Here is a 23,864-nt window from a genome sequence, read left to right as displayed (position 1 = left end):
TCAATCTCCAAAAGTGATGGCGCCGGTGCGAATGAATTTTCTTCCAAAACTTACACACAATTATTACAGGTAAGCTACTAATTTTAGAAGCAAATTGAAAAAGTTGCATAATTTGGTTTAAAAGCGACCAAAACTTAATTTTTAGATGACGATTCGCTGACGAAGCTGACACAATGCCAGTATCCATCGGACATGGGGAACTTCATTGGCGTTGAAATCAACGCACAAATTAAAAAATTTATAATAGACGCAGGCCCGTGTCGACCCCGAGGCCCTTTCCTGAAGAATACACTGCGGGAAAATAGATGTTTTTCCGTATCATATTACACAAAACAAACAAAGATAAAAGATTTGAGCCTAGAACGGTCATGGTTATGCTATTCTCCAAGACTCGAAAATGCATACTGCGAACCATGTTGGTTATTTTCGCAGCAAAGAAGTGGGTGGTCAGTACTGATGATTGAAAAGGGATTTCAAAGAAAATTACGCAACACGAAGATAGCACAACGACGCACATAGAATCGTGTCTGTTATATCAGAAATGGAAAAGTGGTTCTACGATTGCCAAACTGGTCGAAGAGGAATTTCGACGCAGTAAGAATTTTTGGAGATTAATCATTGAACGCATTATCTCTATCATACTTATGCTTTCGGCGCGAAATCTATCGCTACGGGGTCATAGAGAAAACCTCTTCGATGGTAATAACGGCAACTTTTTGGGGGTTGTTGAATTGCTTTCAAAATACGATAATGTTATGGAGAAACTTGTTGAAATGCCTTCAGGGTCAGGAAAGTATCTCAGTTCCACGTGCCAAAATGAAATTATCCAAATGATTTCTGGCAGACTGAAGCAGACAATCATTACGGAAAATAAAGCGGCTCCTTTCTTTTCTATCATTTTGGACACCACGCAAGATATTTCAAAAATTGACCAACTTTCCGCAGTATATAGATACATACGTGTAGTAAAAAATGAAGATCTGCCAATCGATGGGAAAATTAAAGAAGTGTTTATGGGATTTCACAAAGTTTCTGGACAAACTTCGCACGAACTTGCAACCCAGCTAGAATATCTGTTGCATGCAAACGGATTGGATCTTTTGAAGTGCAGGGGACAAGGATATGATGGTGCAGCAAACATGCAAGGGGCATATGATGGCCTGCAAGCAAAAATTGCTGCAAAACAGCCTTTAGCAGTTTATGTATATTGTGCTGCACATAACCTGAACCTAGTCATAAACGATGCCGTAAACAACGTCCGTGAAATTTAAGATTTTTTCTCTATAGTCGAAAGGATGTATGTATTTTTCGGACACAGTATTAAAAGATGGGATATTCTTTCATCGTTTGGATCGAAAAAAGACAAAACACTGAAAAGATTGAACCCAACGCGCTGGTCGAGTCGTCTCAGTTCACTTACAGCTTTACATTACCGTTACGCAATTTTTATGAAAGCTTTGAATTTGATTATTCTGCAATCCAAGAAAAATGAAGAGAAGCCGTATCGCTCCGTAACAAATTACAAAATTTTGATTTTATCGTCATGATAGTTCTCATGGAGACTGTTCTACAACCAATCGATTTATTATACAAAATTCTACAATCACAAAACCAAGACTTGGGCATGGCAGCGGCTCTACTTGGAGACACTCTGAAAATTTTCCAAAAAATTAGGAACAATTATCAAGAAATACGGAAGAAGTCTGACAAAGTTGCGGAAACTTGGGTCGTTGAGCCGAGGTTCTCTATCAAACGTCTGGAAAACATACCAGCGTTTTACGACGAAATTAACCTTGAACGAACCACGCTAAATAGTGAATCACGGTTCAAAGTGAACATATTTTATCGGTGTCTGAATATAGTGATTTTTCAATTACGACATCGTTTTGAAGGGCATCGTAAAATTCACGAGCGGTTTCACATACTTTACCCAGAACAATTAAATTACTCAACAGCGACGAGCAAGAAATTTATTCCGCTGGACAACGTTTACTTGAGCAATATAGTGAAGTTTTAAGTTCTGCTTTACCAGAGCAGTTGCTCAAATTAAAGTTGTTCATGCAACAGGCCTTCCCAGCGTTGAAAACTTCAAAAGAATTAGCTCACGTATTAATGGTTGAGCATAGAATTTTAACAAGTTTTCCTGATATTTGTATAGCCTTGGTGATCTTTCTAACGTTGCCCGTAACTACCTCAACTGCCGAGAGATCGTTTTCGAAACTGAAATTAATAAAAAATTATCTCAGGAGCACGATGTCGCAAGAAAGGCTCTCTGGACTGGCGCTGCTGAGTATTGAGTCTGAACGCTCGACTCGACATGACGAAGATGGTGGATGAGTTTGCTAACGCGAAAGCGCAAATTTTAGGTTACCATTGCCTTTTTATAGCGACATGTTATGCGTTTTGACGAAATAAAAAAAAACGTTGTTTCAGCTTATGTTTTTAGGGTCATTTCTACGAAATATTTTTGCGGGGGGGCCCACGAGAATCTTGCTACGCCACTGGATAGGCCTATATACCAGAGTTCCATTACCAAAAACAGAAATATAATCGCTAAATGAAATGACCGAAAGTGTTAGTAAAGTATCATTCATACTGCATACATATTTTTTGGTGATTCTCTATAAATTCAACTCTTTTTCACTGATTCGGTATTCATATTTCCAATCGTCCTTTTTTTTTTATTTGTTTGTTTACTCAGTAATATATCTTTCGTTTCTCTTTTTTCCCTTCTAATTTTATTGTATTTCCGTGGTTGTGGTGGTCTCCGTATGTATGTACCTGCGGATGTGAAATAATTTAATACTCTGGGTGAGCGAACACGTACAACCTCTTTTGACAACACGTTCCAATATAAAACCTGTAGCCTACTTCTCAAACCTTAATTAAAGGTCTCATGATTCTGTAATCAGTTTTATTTATGTATTTTATTTTTTATAAACTTATAAACAGGTGTTAGGGCAGCATATCATATATTTATATATATATATATATATATATAGCAAGTAATAATTTTCAATTATTGGACACGAAGTGAACCTATGGATCGTTTTGTTATTGATATTGGACATGTGTATATATATGGATCGTTTCGTTATTATTATTATGTTGGTCTTGTTCGTATTTGCTTCTTCTTATCGTTATGAAAAATTTTAAAAACATGAAAATATTTTTTATCGCAATCTGAATTTTTCATTGTAAACGTGGATGTATGGAATCTTTTATTACAAAAACAGGCATTTGACCACGTTAGCAAGGAAGAATTGGCAAGCCAAAATCTCTGGCGATGCCCAATTTTATATGTTATCCGAGAAGAGCAGGTAGGTAGTAAAGATAGTAAACACCAACTTTTGGATTTTTTTGGTGAAAATTATTATTAGGCTACTCATAATGTTATGTAATTTTCTGGAAAATCTTACCGCTCTATTCAAGTCCCCAAATTATGGCCAAAAATTAACCAAGCAATAAGCTATAGTATTTCTAAGACGTCGAAAAGATGTCTTACCTTCTATTAGAAAGACGATAAAGTGCTACGATTGGGTTCAACTGAAAAGTATGGTTAGGATACTCGAAATCATCAGTAACTCACATTTATGCTTTGCAAAAATTACATGTAAAGCGGTGAAATTTGCATTTCTGGTACTTCTGAAGTATGCGCACCAAGATGTCGCATAGCCTGAACCCTAGCGTGACCATATTACCAAACCCGAAAAAGAGGACACATCGTTTGGCAGAACAATATTTCACATGTGCCCGACATATACATTATATATCTACTAGATTCTTTAGGATTAAAAATAGAAGTAACAATAGACGAATTGACGACAATGCAATAATGCATTCTTGTCTTGTCAACGAGCAACTGTAGTCACAAGTATAATGCACTGCGCTTCACTATCAATTATATCTGTTCTAAATCTAAAGCATGGATACTTTTGCTTTAGTTCCTGAGTAAAAAAGGTTTTTCTTTCCGGCATAATTTACTGGGTCTACTGACATAATTTAGTGCTTAACTCGAAATTTTGAAATTGCTAAAAACAAAGATGAAATGACGTGAAGATAATTGCAGAACAACACGATTTTTATGTGATAAACAAAAACAAGTATGCATTTAACCTAGGCTTACCATATGTCCCGCTTTAGGCGGGACAGTCCCGCTTTTCAGCGTTTTTTCCCGCCGCCCCGATAAGTCAGCCAAAAGTCCCGCTTTCCCAGCATAATACACAAACATGTTCTCGTTACTGTTGTTTCTGTGTAGCGCAGCGCTAGTCCACTTACTGAAGGTGAATGCGTTCGTTTCCCGCTGATTCCCATTGATGGCAGACGTATCGCATGTAAAACCAATACTAATTAGTAATTAGTCTAAATTTGAATTATTTGTACCGGTATCGTTAACGTCAATCCCTTCCTATTTTTCGAACTGAACCCGATATTTGGACAGAGAATATGCGCATGAAATTTCGATAACAATATGGTCAATAAAGACAGCCGAGACAGCTTTAAATGTAGGAATGTAGGGCTATGTAGTAAAATCGGAAAATGTGATGTTATAAAATCACAGCTAAGGGGTCGTTGTCTTTCGAGGCGTCCCGATTTGAAGTCACAAAAATATGGTAACCCTAATTTAACCTAAAGCAGTGGTTCTAAACTTCTGCGTTTCCGCCAAACCCCAAACGCTATTGAGCTATAGCTCCAGTAAAACCCCATTCAACGGTTTAAATACTGAATTAGGAGCGCAATTAGTACTTAATACACAATAGAGAGTACACAATAGAGAACCTAATTTTGTGAATGGTATAGAAAATGATCATCGTGCTGTAACCTTAGATATCAATATGCAGTGTGGAAATAGTCATTGTTGTGTCACAGTGATGCTGACAGCAATAATCTTTTGTTGTATAAAAATTGCAGTTTTGAGATCGGGAAGATGATATGATACCTCAAAAATGTTGGTAGCTCAGTCATTTCTCAAACTTCAAACTGCATTCGAATGCGGATTAAAGCGTTTTTTCATAGCTTTATGCCGGAATTAACATAGTCTACCTTATGACTTAGCGTTATTTTGAGGCCGTCCAGAACGGATGATAATTTAACGAAGCTCTAATGCAGGGGTCACCAAACTTTTTTGACCGCGGGCCGGGTATGACTCAAATTGTGTTGAAACGGGCCGGATGAATATTTTTGTTAATGCAATACAATAAATTCACAAATGTTGGGAATATCGCAGAATATAGATCGAGAACATCCTAGGAAAAAAAATTAACAAGATTTCTATATCTAGACAACTATCCTGAGTTTAGCTGTAATCAAAACGTTGCTGTCATGAATTAGAAATGTTACAAAATCCGCAGCAAAAAATGAACGCATCACGTCTGCTAAGTACCGTTACGCCGTGTTGAAATACCGCTCATAAAAACGACTGCCTGCTGTAGCTTGGAATTCTATGAAATTTTGACATAATTTAGATAAAATAAACAACTATTATCTGGTATTTGAATTTTTTCATTAGCGCATAAATTTCCCAACATTCGACGCTTTCAAAAATTACGCTCCGGTTATACGTAGTGCAAATTAATGATATTGTCTATGGACACCCATAAAATTTATATGGACGTGTGTATTTCTTTCCTAACTTGATGCTTACCAATTTTTATGAAGTTCGTACAATCAGAACATCGTTAATTATTACCCACAATGAACCACTGTCAAACTATCATGTACAACTCCAGCGTTTATTTGCGACGATCTTTCGGCGGTGTCAATGACCGTTGCCAGAAAAAAATCTTGAAATAGTCTCAATATACCATAGATGTGACGCACATCGAAAGATTAGTGATTGATATGTGTTATTTTTCCATATTTAGTTCAGTTCTTATCAAAAAAGTAATACAATCATTATGGAAAAAATTGGCTGTCGGGCTGTACTAAAATTCCGATATCTCCGCTATTTCTTGACCGTTTATTCCAAACTTGGTATTGTTTTCTATTTTTACTCAGATCTTTCCACTGGAGCAGTTTTTATTTAAATCGGATGAACTTCAATTTTTTTGTAACATACCTACATGAATATCCGCATTAAAGCAGTACAAAAGTTAGTGTGGCTTTTGAAATTGGAGCATGCAAAAAAATGCACATTCGACGTTTATTTTAGCACGAAAAACAAACAGTTTCGTCGAAAGCAAGCGCCACGAGTGCACAAGTGTATCGCAGAAAACGTTACGTACTGGTAGCATTCAAAGTCGCAAAAACGAAGTTTTGTTTACAACCACGACTGAAAATCTGTCAGGGTGACAAAAGTGTCTGAGCGGAAGCAGAAAGGCCTATTATTACGTCACTTTTCTGCATCTTGCCGATTGGCCAATGTTACGAAATAAACAAGGACGACGATGCTCGTGAAAATCTTCCTTGGAAAAAAATTTAACATTTTTGCGTGTTATTGCGGACCGGATAAAATGACGCCGCGGGCCGGATAAAATGACGTCGCGGGCCGTAGTTTGGTGACCCCTGCTCTAATGAAATGTTTGTTGCCACAAATGTATTACTTATTGAAACTAGAAACGTCTTGATCCCATATCAATCTATATACACTTATTTCCTACATTCAACCAGTTCGTAAAATTGAGCTACAATTTCTGAATTTTTTTGGTAGATTAGAAATGAGGTGTTGCGCACGCAATAACTTAAAACCCCAAGATTTGTCATTTTGGTTTATTAAGGTATTTATCGACATATATATATATATATATATATGGTATCTCAATGTATTACTTACATTAAAATTTTCTCAACCCATCAAACAATGTTGAATATGTCATAAAACATTTTAAAATATTCAATCCCTCGAAAAAAGGAGGACATTTTGAGCTTTTAAAGCGTCTTCGGAGGACATAAACTTTTTAACGAAAAAGGAGGACAAATCCTCCAAAAGGAGGACGTATGGTCACCCTACTGAACCCTAACCTCGTACACAACCTGAGTTAAGGTTGTGCGCCATTTTGGTGCGCATAAGTCAGGAGGTCCGCATTTCTTTTGGAAAAAAGATTCGACTTCAAATCGGATTGTAAATGAATATTTACGGGGAGAAAAATCATGTGATTCTAACAGGACCGGATCAAGACGATAAGAGAGAGACCCTAGGGCTGAAGCTATGCTCGTAGTGAGGCCCATCTTTAACAATGACGGCATAGCTTTCATGAAATTTATTATGCCTTCATAATAACAGTATGCACCCCAAATCGATCCGAAAATAGTGAACAGTATCATAACACTTATATTCGTTGTTATTCAGACAAAATAGTAGCCTATAGCTATATTTTAACATTTTAATTTCATGAAATAAAGACATTATTAGGGTAAAAAAACTGTTCATTGATTTCGTGTCATGCAAAACCTTAAAATAAACCTTAAAAAAATATATATATTACTTGACTTGCAGAAATCAACCGATACTTAGTAGGGTTACACCAATATTTAGTAACGTCCGCTGACGACGTAGTACTGAGGATTTTGCATTAGGGTAAAGGCAATTAAAGCGTTTTGTGTACTTGATTTGAACCGTATAAATCAGGTTCCGTAAAATATGAAAAGTGTTCATTAAATTTATCTACAATTTCCGTGTTACTACATTTGAGTTCAATTAAAAGACGGGTGAAATTGGTCTTATTTTTACCAATTAGTTCATTAATTGTTTTCCATATTACTTTAATGTTGTCAAATGTAGAGTGTAGACATAGATTTCTTTTTTTGGAGTAGTCGAGCATGAAGATTCCTGCATTCATTATACTGTGATTTGTGCTTGTCATCTGTGATTTTATTATTTTTTATTGTCTTATATATATAGTTTATGTTTGACTTTGTTGAGTTTGCGTAACTCAGTGTCATACCAAGATTTGTCCATCCGGGTCGTTTATGTTCTGTACACAAAGATTGAGAGTAGACAATAGAAAACTTGGATCTTTTGTACAAAGCCCCCGCGAAAGATCACCCCCCGCCACCGCCTAAAATGAGATAATTAGTAATTGTTCAGGTGGGTTCGGAATGCAAAATGCAAATTAAAATTTTTAAATTATTGATTGCCCTCGCCCCAACAGGATAATTACTAATTTGTTATTTTAAAACGTGCCGGGACTGTTTTTTTTTCAAATCTAACATTTTTGCATTAGAGGCGGCGACTTGTACAAAATATACGAAAATTTATTAAAGAGTTTTTCAAAGCATGTGTTGGGATCCTGGATGTTACTCAAGTCATCACCAGAATTCAATTTAATAGTAAAAGTGTTTAAGTTGGATGAGATGAACTGGTGATTGAGTCGTTCCATTATATTTTGAATATGCTTTTCTAGAAACATTGTACAATTTCAGATGATCTGAAATACTTTCTACCAAAGCAACACTGTTTATACATTTGTCCATATGTGATACACTGGTATCAGAGCTTGGGGTCATTATGATAGGACAGTTTATCCCAGAATGATAGGTCAAGCTGTGTATAATATCATCGAATAAACAGGTATTAATATTCGATTCATTCGCGCATTATATAATTTAACCTGTTCAACTTTGAAAGGAATTTGGACAAAATATTTCAAAAGTTAGCATGGCTCAATTCATTAGTTAGCGATGATCTATAATAGTTCCGCAGGTTATTATTTTTCATATCATTCTCTAATCATAATGTCAATAAATATAAACTCAAAAATCGGACCTTGCGGAAGATGCATTCCAGGTCTTTTCGAATGTAGAGATCAATAACAGAAAACATAGCCACCCCATGATTTGAAGTGGCTATTTGTACCAGATACAATCCATGTTTCATTTACAGCAATTACGTGTGGCGCACAATTCAGTGAATTTATAAGTGCTTCAAGTTTTATGTAGTTTTTAAGAGAATATAATAAGATAGAAGTTTATTACTTCAGAGCTCATGTATATTCTGTTTTTGAATGTCATTTCCCAATTTTTTATTACCAACAAGCATCTTTGATGATGTGCAACGCAAATGGTTAGTCACATTTTTGTTCCTGAAATTTCGATTTCCGCCTTAAAAAGAAGATGCAAACAAATAGTTTGTCCTACTGCCGCCGTAACACGTATTACCATTTGTATTAGAATGGGAAACTTATCTTCAATAGCATAATTTTTGCAAAAGCTCATTTTTTATTCTATTAATTAAGAACGAGCACCTCGAAATCGTACTTGTCTAGATATCGACAAGTTTAAACAAGATAATGATATTCTGTAGCTTTTCACATCGGAATGTGGAATAGACATATAAAAATTTTGAACAAAGTTTTCGAGTATGCCTTCGATAACCTTGCACTCTCACCACCGCATCTAAAACAATTTTTATTTTTGCAGTTAAAGCTATTTAGTAACGGAGATTGGACTTTCTATCTGAATTGGCCTTTGTAGTTGGTATTAGAGCATGAAACCATCTTTCAGCGACAAGCACCTTGGCTTTTTTTGCTCATCGGCGCTTGATTATTTCATTGTGCTCGATCTCGGAATTTCTCATCAAATTACAAGAGTTTACTTTTATCAATAAAGTCCGTTTTATCCTCTCATACGTTAAATTTTCACTACCATAAAAATACCACAAAATCACCGATCTCCCGTAACCAACACCACAATGGATCACCAATTGGAATCATAGATGATGTATATAATACAAGCGAAATTTTCAAATAGAAAGTAAATTGCATAACTTCAGTAGAAGAAACCTTTTTTTTTCTAAATCTTGAACTAGAATCAGTACAACAAATTAGATAGTAGATAGACACCTAGAAGTTATTCAAAAGTAAGGAATTGTTTAATCCAAAGTCAGTTTAATGTATTCATGCGACATTTAAGTTCTTTGCAACATACTCCACCATTTCCAGTGTATTTATACCAAATAAAATTCGCAACAGTAGAGTTAAATCTGCTGAAAAAGAACACAAAACTTTTTGCATAAAATGCAATAAGGACATTACTTATCTGTCTAATTGACATTTATCTAAATACTACTGAAGTCTATCTAAGCTACATATAGGGAAACACTAAGCTACATATAGGGAAACACAAACAAGCTCGATAAAACAGGAAAGAAATTTATAGAATCTAATAAAAGCATCTGAGCTTTTTGGTCATAAAAATATGTTAATACTTCACGCACATATACACGACAATTACTGGCGAAATTTTCATAATGAAAATCAAATGACAAGAATAACTAGAGGTAGAAGTAATTAAGAAGGAAGGGATATTATATATATTACAAGCAGTAACCATAATACTCCAGCAATTATTGCAAATAAGGAACTATATTTTCAATAAACCAATCATCAGAAAACTGCAAATGTTCTCCGTTTGTAGCAAGGAAGACTAATTTTCCAGCTTCATCCATCTTTTTGAGTCCAAGCTGATCCTGTATCGATAGATTATAAGTAGAGATATTTTTCTCCTAAAATGATTACATATTATACCCGTTGCGCTATTAGGTGCATACTTACATTCTTGTACAGTTCTGTTTCCTGTAAGGTCAAGATGTTGTTATCTTTTCCCGGAGCATAGAATCCAAACCACTAGAAAAAAATAAAACAGACTGGAAAATATATCAACATGATTTCAAAATGAACTTATGCAAAAATTCTTGTTCAAAAATTCAGTTTTGGTGAAAAATTCCGGAACAAGACTTTACTATTGCATACATTCTACATTTCCTTGCAGTGCACGAGATATTATGATGCAGAATCAGGGCCAAAATCCTACATCAGGTGTGATAGTACTTGGACAACTTGGATTTAGATGAATTCATCAAGAAATGACTTATAATTGTTCTTTGGCACCAACGCATACATTTCGCACGTATAAGTGAATATTTTAAATCATCTCGCGAGTCGCATAAAAAGCTTAATATTTAGATGAATTCATCAAGAAATGACTTATAATTGTTCTTTGGCACCAACGCATACATTTCGTACGTATAAGTGAATATTTTTAAATCATCTCGCGAGTCGCATAAGAAGCTTACCAGGGCCACATGTGGCCCGTACGTTGTGCAGGCCTGCCCCTTCCTTAAACCACAACTGAGTCAATCTGATTAAATTATAAAATATATGGATACCACACCTCGCTTTCAATTGGTTGAACCATTGTATCATTGTTGAATTTCACCATCACAAATTTCGAAAGTGATCTGAGACGTCTGACATAAGTACTATTTCTAACATTATCATTGTTGATGACAGGGAGAAAGATACAATCAGAAAAATATTTGTCTTCGTGTATCGGATCATGCCAATACTGAGCTTGAACAAGTCTGAAAAATATGTATTTTTATTTATGTTTTTTTAAATACGAAATAAAGAGGAACTTCATAAAAAGACACATTTCAAAGCACCTTGCTACTTTTCATACTTGACTTTTACAGTAACAATAAATAACACTGACAAATGAGATTGTATTGTGAAATGTTTGATCAAATCACTATGCCTTACTATATTTAGAGGGATTGCTTTCATTGCATTACTTTCTGCAATAATTGGATAAAAGTCATACAAAATACATACAACTGCAAGTAAGCATGTTATACAATAGTTGTTTCAGCACTTTAAGAAATGTCAATTGTGCATTTTATTTGCACAGACATGCAACTAAATACTGTTGTGGTTGGCAGTGCATAATCCAGTTAGGTACACCTTGAGATACTGAAAAAGAACAGTAAGTCCAGCAGACCACTCTACTAACTTAATGATGTACTAGCATTGTATATTTAAATCGATAGAAATTTGAAGATTTTGTTTAGCAAATTTTATGGAACTCATTGACTATTAAACAACTGCATTATTAACTAGATATATTAACCTAAAAAGATATATTACCCAACCTAAATGAGCAGTTGATAACAAAACTTAGAAATGAATAAGGAAAATCCTTAATCCTAGCAAGTGCTAGGCATAAAAACAGTACAATCACCCTCTTCTGATTGTCAGGCAATAGGATTGTTGAATGCTAAACACCAAGTGAATTATTTTTTAAAAAAACATACCTGTTTTGAATAGGAGGAAAGTATGCTCCCATATTCAAAAGACGTCTTACATAATCACACATTTCAATATCATCACCCATACAGTTTGGAAATCCATAGACACCTTGGTGTTGCCCCCCAATCGAAATCAGGTTATGGACTGTTATACCATCACATTGCTGAATGAGTGCTCTCCTGTGAAAAAAGGCAGAGAACAATCACAATTAATTGCAAATTAAAGAATTATATAATGAACACTTGAGAAACCCTCATTCTGTTGAATCATAAATCCTTGAATGATAAGGCTTTATAAAACTTCAAATGGTACAAGTACTGAGTCTATATTAGTATGTCCACTACTTACAGAAACTGAGCACCTTGCGAAAATCCCATCACATTAAAGCCATTTTGTAAATGAGGATCATTTTGTACTTTACTACAAGCGAGTTCTATCTGAAAATACAATAAAAAAAGCTTAAATTTTTATACAAGACTTATTGATTTTTTGACCAACATCCATCCACTAATTTTAATGAAATTGCATGAGTGATATCCAGTCATTTTTGGTAACAAAGATATTTATCAAGAATTGGTTGAAGATGAAATGCACGATATCCAAAAAAATACCGTTTGGATAACTGTTACCAGAGATAAAGAAAACAGTTATAGTTGGAATGTTTGTACAATTTTATAAGTAATTACTTAGTTGTTACCATCATATTTAGGTCGATCACCAAATCAAACAGCTACTCAATTGAGGAAAATAATTTGGTGTTTTATTCCTGTGGAATAAGTGTGGGGCAGAAGATTTATCGTTATAGCAATACCACTAAAATTGATGATTCTATTTTCTATCGTTCATAACATTCAATTGTAATTTTCAGCACCTGTTCAGGAACTGGCATCAAAAAACCATTTAAAGTGTCTTCAGAAAACGTGGATCCTATCTGAAGCGAATGAACATAAATTCCTGGAATTTGATTTTCAACCATTTTTATTATTCTGCCCATGCTTAGTGGATTGCAGCATGTATCGCCTAAAATAAACAATTAAACATAAGAGATTAAATTAAAAAGGGAAAATTCTAAAATCCTCCAGGAAAATACTTTGACCTTGCATAAAGCAGTCAATCAGCTTAAGTCATTGTAAGTTATTTTTTCAAACTGAAAGCCATTCTACTTTACCATAGTAACAATACGATATTGTCTTATTGAGTTTTTGAATTCATGAGCAATACTATTAGCAAATACACAGAATAGGTGAATCAATAAGACTTTGTTTCAATTCAATTCAGATATTTATTTTCGTCATGCGTTGTACCAAAACAATATTTGAGACCACAACCAACAAGGGTCCATGAAAGACTATTTAGTCGCCATATCAGCGACATTGTCTTTGCTGACTTCAGCAGCAGATAATGTCAAACAAACATCAAATTATATTACCTCATTGTTTTTCAACAAATCAATGAATACAATTTGGAAATACAAATCGAATCAAGAGAGTCAGCCAGGAGATTCGTGCTTATTAAATATTCAGTATAGCCTATTGTCTCAGATGAGCGCAAATTTTCTTTGCCATTTTGACAGAAATGAATAGTGAATTGATAAGGATAAGCGACTTGCTATATTTATCCTACATATCATTGTATCCATTTCAAACCTTCAGTGGTATCTCATGTTTACTTTGACAACAATAAATGTTTATTCATGCAACACTTCATTTCAACTGGTGGGAAACAACATTTGGAAATTTAAATTTAGTACAAAAACAATGGGATATATGTAGATAGGCCTTGAATACAGCAATACATATAGACATAAGGTACACTCTTATAACACATACAACAACCACACAGATAAAACAATCCCATAATTCTGTTTGCAATCAAATACAAAATAAAACCCTAAAACTTTATTACTACCCATAGTAGTACCGGTACTGCAAGCCGCGCACAAGCACTTTCTAGCATGGAGATGCTTTGTATATATGTATGTTTATTCGTCTTGTAAAATCAATATAAAAGAGTTAGCATTAGCAATTATCAATACTGAAGACGGGATGTCTAGCTCCCAAGTTTTAAAATGGGAAACCTTAGTTACGGCTTCCTCAACCATTAAGTCCATGCATCTGAAATAAATAACTGGCTTACTAACCCCATACCTGACATGGGACTAGTAATCCTGTAATCGGAAAAAAAGGCGATTGTTCGGCATATGATTAAGCTGTCTTATTGACTTTATGCTATAATATTAGCCTAGCTCAAGTTTTAAAATGGGGAATCCTGAAATTACATTTTCGCAATTATGAAAAATATTTCCAGTTAGGCTCACAAATAATACTGAACTAGAGAAATACTACTACTATTTCATTTCGACAATCAATCTATAAATCAAGTACAAGAGTATAGTATATATATACGGTAACGGTATATAATATAGACTTATATTAGCCTATATCATTCTTACCCATTCCATGCCATATCACGAGCGGCGTCGGAACTCGAAGCGCAGTAATATCGGAGCACTCAAGAAGGAAAAAGAAAGCAATCAAGGCTATAACACTACGCATTTTGATTTACTCCAATCATGTATTATTAGTCAAAACGCAGGAGAACGTACATCCATCCACAGGTCAGAATGGTCCCAAACACAAGAGCAGCAGTGCGTCGTTCATTCTTATATACCGTATCTACTAACTAAACGTTTACCTAACTGCAAGTTACAGACAAGGCAATGTGTAAGCGTGTAAATACGTGATGTCAGTGAGCGTAAACAACTCAAGTTAATTTCGACTCCATGCGAGTAGAAAATATTATTGCCTTTTGACATCCTGCTATACATTATTGTTTCAACAATTTTGGAAAATGACAGAAGAAGACTATAGATCCCAAGATCTGCTATCGCCATCGCGCTACCCTTCTTCAAAAGAGAAAGAACTTTGGCTGTCTTGGAGCTTAGCGAGAGGTTGAATGAGGATATCAATAATATTTTAAAATCTTGAATGGAATACCATTGATTCCAAAACTGGAACTCGACTTCTATTCGCGCATAATGTTCATAACTATATTTCTAATGATGGGAATCCATGCTTCTCAAGATATGAGAGGCGGCTTTTGTCACAGCCGGCTATGGCATATTGTCAGGGAAGCTTTGTGCCACTTGGGACTGTGCTACTGCAGTACTGTATTCGAGTCCAGTACAAGTACATGCATTAGTTCTATTTTTACCAATTAGTTCATTTATTGTTTTCCTCACCAACTTGATGTTGCATTTGTACGCATTGCATTACGGTATATAAAATTATATTTTTAACATTTCAAATTGAAACAACCCAATATTTATAGCAGATGCACAGTCCATAACACATCCACGCATGGTGCGGTTTTAAAATGCATCATTGGAACACAACTGTAATTTAGAGATGTACCGATACCACTTTTGTCGCCGATACCGATATCAGCTTAAAACGCCGATGCCGATACTACAAAAAAGCCGATATTCCGATACCCATACTATGTAATTATTACTTAATTAGGGGTGCTGTATAGGGCAGACAGGTTAAAACAATGGTCTTTGAGCGTTGTTCATAGTACACATTATTTCAGATCGAAATAAGGATATATCACATAATATGAAGTTAATGTTTGGTGTTTGCTTTAACTGATTAAGATACATTGTACAGTAACGCTAGTAATCTCGGTGTTCAATTAGAAAACTCATAAGCCGGGATGTCCAATTTGAATTTAATGTTAATATCGCAACCTTCGAATATCGTTATTCGTGTTTAAAAGAATATCGAATATCACCCACATATTCTAGCGCCGCCGTCCTACGTTCAATTTAAAAGCATTTTACAAATATTTTATTTCGTGGCTAATCGTAATCGTCGACGCAATAAGTCAAAGCCAACATTAAAGAATATCAATCAGCACCGACAAAAAGAAGGCCTACCTATAACCGTCGAGGATGTTTTTTTACTTTACTATTTTATAATATTTTACAATTGCCATCATATATTTTGAGACAGTCTAGGGCTAGGCGGGTATGTCTATATATCTATAAAATAATTGTGTAGTTAAACACAATTAAAATTAATACCTGCGTAGAGAGATAATTGTGTCGAAATTTAGTTTATCGATGTCGACGGACTAAATGACAGCACTGGTGACCGTACATTTGAACCCATGTACATTTGAACCCATGCGTATATCCACGGGTTCAATCTATATGCGGGTGCTAAAACCCATGGGTTAGGGTTAGTATGGGTTTAACTATCCGTGAAACAAAAAAAATTATATAGGTGCAATAGCATACAGGTGCAATTGTCATGGGTTCAAATGTACGTGGGTTCAAATGTAATGGAACCGACAGCACTCGTACTTGACGACAAACAGTCAGAATTTATACCCGTGCCAAAAGTCTATGTGCCGTTAATAAGGACCCCAATTCCACTGTATGATTTAAAACTGGGCGCCTAATTGCTTTTTGTTATGTGCTGTGTTGATATATTTCTTCATAATTACTATGTAATATTGAAAATGTCAATATAAAAAATTGACAGCGAAAATAGCCAAATTAGTTGAACTGGTTTGGCTAATAAATAGCTAAAAACACGTGAATCCTATTCATAGCTCATAGCTCACGATCTTTCCAGACAAAAAATAAATTGAAAAGTAGTATTCCAACTAATCATTTAAAACATTCTGGACCATATCAAAAAGGTAAATATATCGGAAATATCGGCCTTAATCTAACCGATACCGATACATGGCCGATACCGAAAAAATGGCCGATATTGCCGATATCGGTACATCTCTAAACTGTATGCCATATGTCCCAACACAAAATGGGGATAATATCGAGGTGCGTCTTCTATAGCTACTCTGAACTTGTGAAATAAAGAGACATGAAACTCCCAAGTTTTTTTTACTGTTTTTTAAACATCTCTGCCTCTTTACTTGGGCAGTCGCGGAAACTCTTCAGGATGGCACGGATGAGATGCGTGCTAAACTGCGACGCAGAATTGCGGATCGTTTTGCATGATAGATGAGTCCATTTACGATATATATATAATCTGAATTACTCGTTGAACATTTTGTGACCCAAAACTGGGTTTTAAGCCAAATCACGACGCTTTTTATTTCTAACCATGCACCCCTGACCAAAAGAAACTATTTTGAATTAATAGACTGTAATGATACCAAAATTAGTCCATGTTCATGTCGGGTATGACTTATGAGCTCTCATTTAGTTAGCCAGTTATTAGCTTCAGATACATGGGCTTTAGCGAATGGCGAAGCAAGTAAATCGCCCCATGGCGGCGAGGAGTCCAGCAGTCATCTCGTCTATATTTATTTCTCACGGGATGCGACCAACACAGTTAATCAGAGGTACGATGGCAAGCGGATTCCTAACGCTTATCACGATTTGCTAACCTCCAAGCTGGGCCGACGCGCTTTGGATTCAGATATATATTCATTTTTGTCGTTTAAACATTCCTCTTCCGATGCTCGGAAGATATAGTACTCGTACTTGGGGTGCGTCTGCAGACTGAGCGCATGTTCACCCTTTGATGTCGGGTATTTCAGTGGTTCCAAAACTTTTTTCGCAAGTCAAATTTTTGTGGAATAAAAAATTGCAGATATTCGAAACACCCCAACAAGAAAAGTATAGCAAAATAATGTATTCTATTTAATCATCCTAATGAAAAGTGAACCTGTTTACTGCCTGAACATTTTAGGAACCTTAGTGGGGTAGTACACAACGGACGAAAGAACAACACATAAGTGCGAAACAATGAATAGGCCCAGAGAGTTTATATCTAACTCCAGGCAACATCTCTTCCCAAATCACATTCTAACATGAAAATCGAAGATGATCGAAAATTAAGAGGATTTATCCCAGGGATATCAAACTCCCTCGACTGCGGCCCTCGAGCATTCATCTATAATTGTCGTATTCTGATTATATATCTAAATTTACTACATTTTTTTAGAGACGAGATTAAAACTCATTGCTGAAAGCTGAATTGAATTATAATAAAAACATTGCATCAATTTTGTATTTCATAGTAAATACACAGTTTTATAAATAGCGTTTTATATTCTTAGGGGTAACAAGCATTGACAACCCCTAGGACAAAAATTGAAGCTAGCAACAGAAAACCCGTAGGGCATAGTGTAGACCAGGGGTGTGCAAAGTGCGGCCCGCGGGCCAAATGTGGCCCGCGGAGGTAACTGTAGAGCAGTTTAAAATAATTTAATATTAAAAGATACAAAAGCTAAATGAGTTTTGGTTCCAGATTTTGTCTAAATCTAACCTAGAATAAGATTTGACAGGAAATTATTTGGAAATGAATCTTGGCGTATTTCACTGAAAACATCTCAACCAAGACAACTTTCCACATTTGAAAAAAGTCATGGCTTCAAATATGGCATATTTTGCCAACATATTTTTCTCTAAAATTTGCGTCATATCGAATTGCTAGCACTTCCATTCAAGCAAATTTGGATAAAAGTAGTCAGGAAAATAAACCAGCAGCGAATTTCTTACTGAATTCGTTTAAATTGGGTGTGAAGATCATTTCTGCAATGACTCTTAATGATGACATGAAATCAATAACAAAAACACGTCATTTTGTTCCTGCAACCAATAGAACGCATTTGTTAAATAATGGTGCGGCCCGCGGTTTCACCCGGTTATTGATATTTGGCCCGCCTGCGAAAAAGGTTGCACACCCTTGGTGTAGACTGTAGAGCAGGGGTGGCCAACCTTACACATACCATGCGCCACGTTTTAAACATAATGTTTCAGATGCGCCGTAAATCTCTTGTATTCCCACTCCTAATGTCCGCTCCTTGTTGAAATTATATAAATTTATAATACACACACATATATACACACGTATATGTAGTTTTTACAATTTACAACTTCACATGAATAGAAATTAAGCAAGGAAGTATAATAAATAAAACTGATCAATTTTATTTAAGTACCGCCTTTATGAGACTTTTGCTGCTGTTTTACTTTCGCCAGTTTTTTTATTCTTGGAGTTAAGTTTGTTACTGAGTGGAGCAGTGCATTCTTCAAATTTAAATCTGTAAGTCTTGACCTCGCTTTGCTTTTGCTTAGTTTCATGGCAGAAAATGTTTGTTCACATCTATATGTCGTTCCGAAACGACATATAAAACCCTGGGCAAATTTTCTCAGTTCTGGAAAATTTTCACGAGGTAACGATTGCCAGAACTTGATCATGTCAGATGCACTTGGGACTGAAGAAAGCTCATCAAATTTAATTTTCAATGATGGATGAGTTTTCAAGTCAATTAGTTCCAATTGTATATTGCTTGGCATCTTCATTATGTTTAGTTCACTAAGTGAAAATGGGTTTATAAAAGCAAGTATAGAGTCTTCTTCTTTTGAAATATCATGAAAACGACTTGAATGAATGAATTTCAATGACAGCCGCATATATATAGTTAACTCAACGAAAATTCTCGTATCCACGCAAAAATTCGGGCAATTTACGATAAACAGATTACGATTGATTGCGAAACAGGGAACCATTGTGACGCCATGCTTCAAGTAAAAACTACAGCCTTCCTGAAAGTAGGAGAAAAACGTATTCTGTCTTATGAGCTGAGCATTACGCAATAAAGCTGTTTTTACCAACGAAGAGAAAAGGGTACGATTAAGAAGTAAAGTTAGGCGTAATATTGTGACAACAGGCCTTTAGTATCAATATCTACTCTACTCTACCCTCGATTCTAATTGGCCTTTGCTAATCAGCTGTTTGGCCTAGCGTCGCGTGATTTTACTCCAGGATTCTTTAAAATTAGTACTTGCGTCACAGCAAGCGATTTTACGCTTCGCTTTTGTTGACAACGGTCATTTGAAGTTTGGATGAAAAAGGTGGTATTTAGGGGTCATTTTCAGCATGTTGTGGGTTGATTTATAATAAATTTTTTAGGCCTGGGCAATTCAACTGGTTGTTCAATGGTTATTGGGAGATATTTGGGAAGTCTGGGCAATGGAAAATCCATGTTTCAAGCTGATAAATGGCGATTTTCTATTTTTCCAGAAGTTCTGAACTTTTTACTCCAGTAGGGAAAAAATAGTAAATTTTACTAATTTTTGCTAAAAGTCTAGAATGAATGTCATGATGAAGTCCGTCCAAAAGCTAACGTCGATAATCGCCTGTTGTTTCTAATTCCAACAAGCCGTAAGTGGACGACGTGGAGTAAGGAGAATAGATTTTAGGTACAATCAAAAGTCACCATGTAAATCGCAAAAAAACGGCTTGGCGTGGAGAAGCCAAGTGCAATTAACAATTTTGGCATGAAAAGGGTTAAAGATGCAATGCGCCACCTCTAATCATGCAATGCGCCACGTTTGGCGCATGCGCCATAGGTTGGCCACCCCTGCTGTAGAGGGTGACGAATGGCCTTTTAATGTAATTCAATATTTTAAAAAGAACAACACCTCTTTTGCCCAATTATTTATGACGTAGACTACACTTAAGCAAGGCAGTCCCAAGCACAATTCTTTCATGCAATGAGGCCCCTTTAGACTGCAGATACTATTGGGGAAAAAGGTCCCAGGTCGAGACAAAGGGTCAACAACTACCTCATCGAATATACACTCAATAAAGCTTTTAACGAGAAAATATCATTTACGCTCTCAACAATATCGTTTAGTCGCATTTACTACCACCCGATCAGCTCAAATTTTACTTTCAAGCTTCCAAATCCTAGTGACTTGTATGCGTCGTAATATAAATCAAGTCAAAGCTAGTCATCTATCGTTCTCTAGTAATAAAATAAATTTAATTCTGTGATAACCTTTTCCTCTTTTTAACCAAGAAACTTCCAAACTTTTTGACGTATAGTTAAATTTGACTATCGAATCACGTTTCAACAGTCGTCGTCGACTACAAACACAAATTCACAACTGTTGCCTAAATCCCACAGTTTCTAAGATATATTATTGATAAACTACAATTTTTATTTGAAAACAAATGGATATGCTACGCAAAAGTCCGTACTAAAATTAAGAAAAAAAATTAAATGACAAAAAGTATTCTTAGGTACAAGATCAAGATTCGGGTCATCCTGTAGGCCTACTGAACAATATAAACACCGCTTGGCACAAAACGGTGGTAAGTCTTAATCACTTTTGGGTTGTCGATACTGGAAGATCTGTGAAAAAGATGAAAAAAGAAGGCCGTTTTGTTACAAATTATTCAAAATCAATCAATATGCCCACGTATAAATTAGAAAGATATCCTATCTGACTTTTATTTGATGACTATAAATAAATTCAAAATATGCAACTTACTACAACGCAGCTTACAAGCAATGCATTCATTTGACGTCTTGTTGATAAAGCATTCATCTTCCGTGCAGTCATTTTTGCATTTTTCCATTAACTTGCTCCAAATCCTTTTTCTCGCGGCTGAAAATAAGCATTTGTGTTACTTTAGCTAATTTATTATATTTTCAATTTACAAAACCCATAATATACATTGACAGAATAGAATTTGTTAATTTTTTTTTACGCAATAGGTGCAATATATATATGCGTAGTGCGAATCAGAAAAAAAGCTTTCTTGGGTTCGAATTCGTTAGGTAACAATATGCTCGAGGAACAATTTTGTCCATCAGAATCATATCCTTCGGTATATAAGTTTCAAGGAAAACTTTACTTTACTAAACAATATTAACATCGCATGACACAAACGATGGTAGTCTTAAACACACTTCGGTTGTCGAAACTTGAAGCTGCAAGTACGACCGCGAACACTTCGGTTGTCGAAACTTGAAGCTGCAAGTACGACCGCGAAATGAAAAAATTAGAGAGAAGAATTTTGTTATTAACAATTTTAGTTTTCTACCTTTTGATAGGCAGTAATCCATACATTCTACACATGAAGATCTATCAATAACATCGGAGCAAAGGTGGTTTTTAGAACATTCTTTTCGTGCTTTGATAGTGCATTTCAGGTGATCAAAGAACGGAGTGATGTCACTGTCGTAAGCTGAATAGAAGAAAACAAAAATATTACTTAAAAGTATGGAATACTAATCTTGAGCGTGACATTTAAATACCCTGTGAATGCGAAGAATGATTGTAAAAAGCAACCGTGATATGCCCGCACCTAATCAGACATTTTAGCTTTGCTATTTTTGTTCGCATTCTTTCTTGCAATTGCCCAAAGAACAGTCGCCTTGTTATTTTTTTTGTCCAGATCATCGTCCTAATATGATTTACGGTTAAGTGGATATGAAGCAAATGAATTACATAGTTGAAAGATACTGGCATCTTTGAAAGATAATTACGACTGTAGTTTTTAATCGTAGAATAATAAATTGCTTTAAAGTGCTCTCAACTTTACGCGTAACTTTATGACCTTACTCCTAATATTATTTAGACCGAATTAGTCCATTACATCTTTCTTAGAATCAGTGTATTAGAATGACCAAAATAAATAATGCATCTGGTTAGTATTGCATGACAATATATATACATATATTTTTCTTAAAAATCAGATAATGTAGAAATGCACTACATTTGAAAATTTCGTGTCGCTTGATGCAGTGCCACAGCAGGGTGATTTGTCAAAAAGAAGATATTTCTAATCTGAAACCAACTTTTTCTTGAACCTTCAAATTCAACCCATCGTATATTCACGTAAGATGCTAATGGAAAAGAATCTATTGATATACAAATAAACATTGTTCGCTGCACTTGGTGATAGTTGCTATCGCTCAGGTAAATGATAATTCTTGGTCGACAGATTTTGCCTAGGACCTAGGTATTTAAGTTTATACATTATATTGTTGTTAATCACGTACCACATTTTGTTGAGATACACATATCACAATGTGTCAGATGTTGCTCACTTGATTTCACGCATGCTTCTCCACAATAAGTTGTCAAACAACTAGCATCTACAACTTCAACGTACTTTAATTCAAACTCTGCAAATTTAACTTCTTGCATTTCTGTCACTTTTCTCGGCTTTACTGCTCTGATTTCGCGTCCGGAAGCACAGAAGACTAAAAATAGAACATATTTCCACAAAATGGAAAACATATAGCAAGAAAGAAACTATTCGAAGGAAAGAATCGAAAGTTTTCGAAACGATGAATAACTAGTAGATTTTAAGCACAGTTGTTTCTATATAAGCATGAGTAAATAATAACGTATATACGCAGCAATTTGCTTACCCCCAGAAATTGAGAGAAGAAGAAGACAAAATGGGAAACCCATCTTCATGCAGGAAGAGTCTATATATTCGTTATTCTCGAAAACTTAATTTACCTCGCTTTTATGCTGAACAGTTTTAGGTAATTACCCTTAGGGCTGCGCTTTGAATCATAGAAATTTGGGAAAAAAGACATTTTATATATTTGCACTTGCGTTAATTAATGACCCCCCAAATCTAATCGTCAATCAGATAATAAATCGTTGAGGCAGAGCTTGTACAAATATCTAAAGTCATTTGCGATGCATTTGCGCTATTTAGATAATATATGACCATATAATTACAGTTACCGGAGTAATGAATTGTAGTTTAGAAGTCAACATAAATGATGTAATATGTTGAATTTGGAAAATTACCTGCAGAATACTGCAGACTATAACATATTATTGCTCCACTCTCGACGCTGCAGTAGGCCTACCTCAGTGTAATGAAATAGAATTTCCTTCTAATTTATAATGTGGTCTATGGAAATGTAGCAAACATTAAACTTATACGAAAACATGACACATAGAATATTTTAGTACTGTTCTCACAAAAAAAGATAATACTCTCAAGTAAGGATCCGGAACTTGTCCATGGTAAAATACCG

The 23,864-nt window shown here is 35.3% G+C and overlaps 3 protein-coding genes across 3 annotated transcripts; 1 reads left to right on the top strand and 2 right to left on the bottom strand.

The window, feature by feature from the left end:
- Window positions 1–755: 755 nt before the first annotated feature.
- On the top strand, window positions 756–1,271 carry LOC120331158 (zinc finger MYM-type protein 1-like). Its single transcript, XM_039398198.2, has one exon. The coding sequence runs from the start codon at window positions 756–758 to the stop codon at window positions 1,269–1,271; it is 516 nt and encodes a 171-aa protein (XP_039254132.2).
- Window positions 1,272–9,646: 8,375 nt separating this feature from the next.
- On the bottom strand, window positions 9,647–15,031 carry LOC120331447 (palmitoyl-protein thioesterase 1-like). Its single transcript, XM_039398530.2, has 7 exons — window positions 14,476–15,031; window positions 12,895–13,043; window positions 12,372–12,460; window positions 12,029–12,202; window positions 11,110–11,299; window positions 10,491–10,562; window positions 9,647–10,405 (listed from the first exon to the last, which is right to left on the bottom strand). The coding sequence occupies exons 1-7, from the start codon at window positions 14,576–14,578 to the stop codon at window positions 10,283–10,285; spliced, it is 900 nt and encodes a 299-aa protein (XP_039254464.2). The 5' UTR covers window positions 14,579–15,031; the 3' UTR covers window positions 9,647–10,282.
- A 5,939-nt stretch (window positions 15,032–20,970) lies between these two features.
- On the bottom strand, window positions 20,971–23,650 carry LOC120331086 (uncharacterized). Its single transcript, XM_078113875.1, has 5 exons — window positions 23,632–23,650; window positions 22,863–23,066; window positions 21,902–22,045; window positions 21,346–21,462; window positions 20,971–21,206 (listed from the first exon to the last, which is right to left on the bottom strand). Exons 2-5 carry the CDS (start codon window positions 23,008–23,010, stop codon window positions 21,178–21,180), a joined length of 438 nt encoding a protein of 145 aa, XP_077970001.1. The 5' UTR covers window positions 23,011–23,066; window positions 23,632–23,650; the 3' UTR covers window positions 20,971–21,177.
- Between the last annotated feature and the right edge of the window lie 214 nt (window positions 23,651–23,864).

This window comes from Styela clava, chromosome 6, assembly GCF_964204865.1.
Source record: "Styela clava chromosome 6, kaStyClav1.hap1.2, whole genome shotgun sequence".
NCBI classification, from domain to species: domain Eukaryota; kingdom Metazoa; phylum Chordata; class Ascidiacea; order Stolidobranchia; family Styelidae; genus Styela; species Styela clava.
Note: the sequence above shows the minus strand (reverse complement) of the source record. Positions and strands in the feature narration are given on the sequence as shown.

Coding starts and splice junctions, on each gene's coding strand:
- LOC120331158 (XM_039398198.2), top strand. CDS start 756: ATGGAGAAACTTGTTGAAATGCCTTCAGGGTCAGGAAAGTATCTCAGT.
- LOC120331447 (XM_039398530.2), bottom strand. CDS start 14,578: ATGCGTAGTGTTATAGCCTTGATTGCTTTCTTTTTCCTTCTTGAGTGC. Junction 12,461..12,894: donor TGATGCCAGTTCCTGAACAG/GTGCTGAAAATT, acceptor TTGTATTTTCAG/ATAGAACTCGCTTGTAGTAA. Junction 12,203..12,371: donor TCGCAAGGTGCTCAGTTTCT/GTAAGTAGTGGA, acceptor CTTTTTTCACAG/GAGAGCACTCATTCAGCAAT.
- LOC120331086 (XM_078113875.1), bottom strand. CDS start 23,010: ATGCAAGAAGTTAAATTTGCAGAGTTTGAATTAAAGTACGTTGAAGTT. Junction 22,046..22,862: donor GTGTATCTCAACAAAATGTG/GTACGTGATTAA, acceptor TCTTCTATTCAG/CTTACGACAGTGACATCACT. Junction 21,463..21,901: donor GGATTACTGCCTATCAAAAG/GTAGAAAACTAA, acceptor GCTTATTTTCAG/CCGCGAGAAAAAGGATTTGG.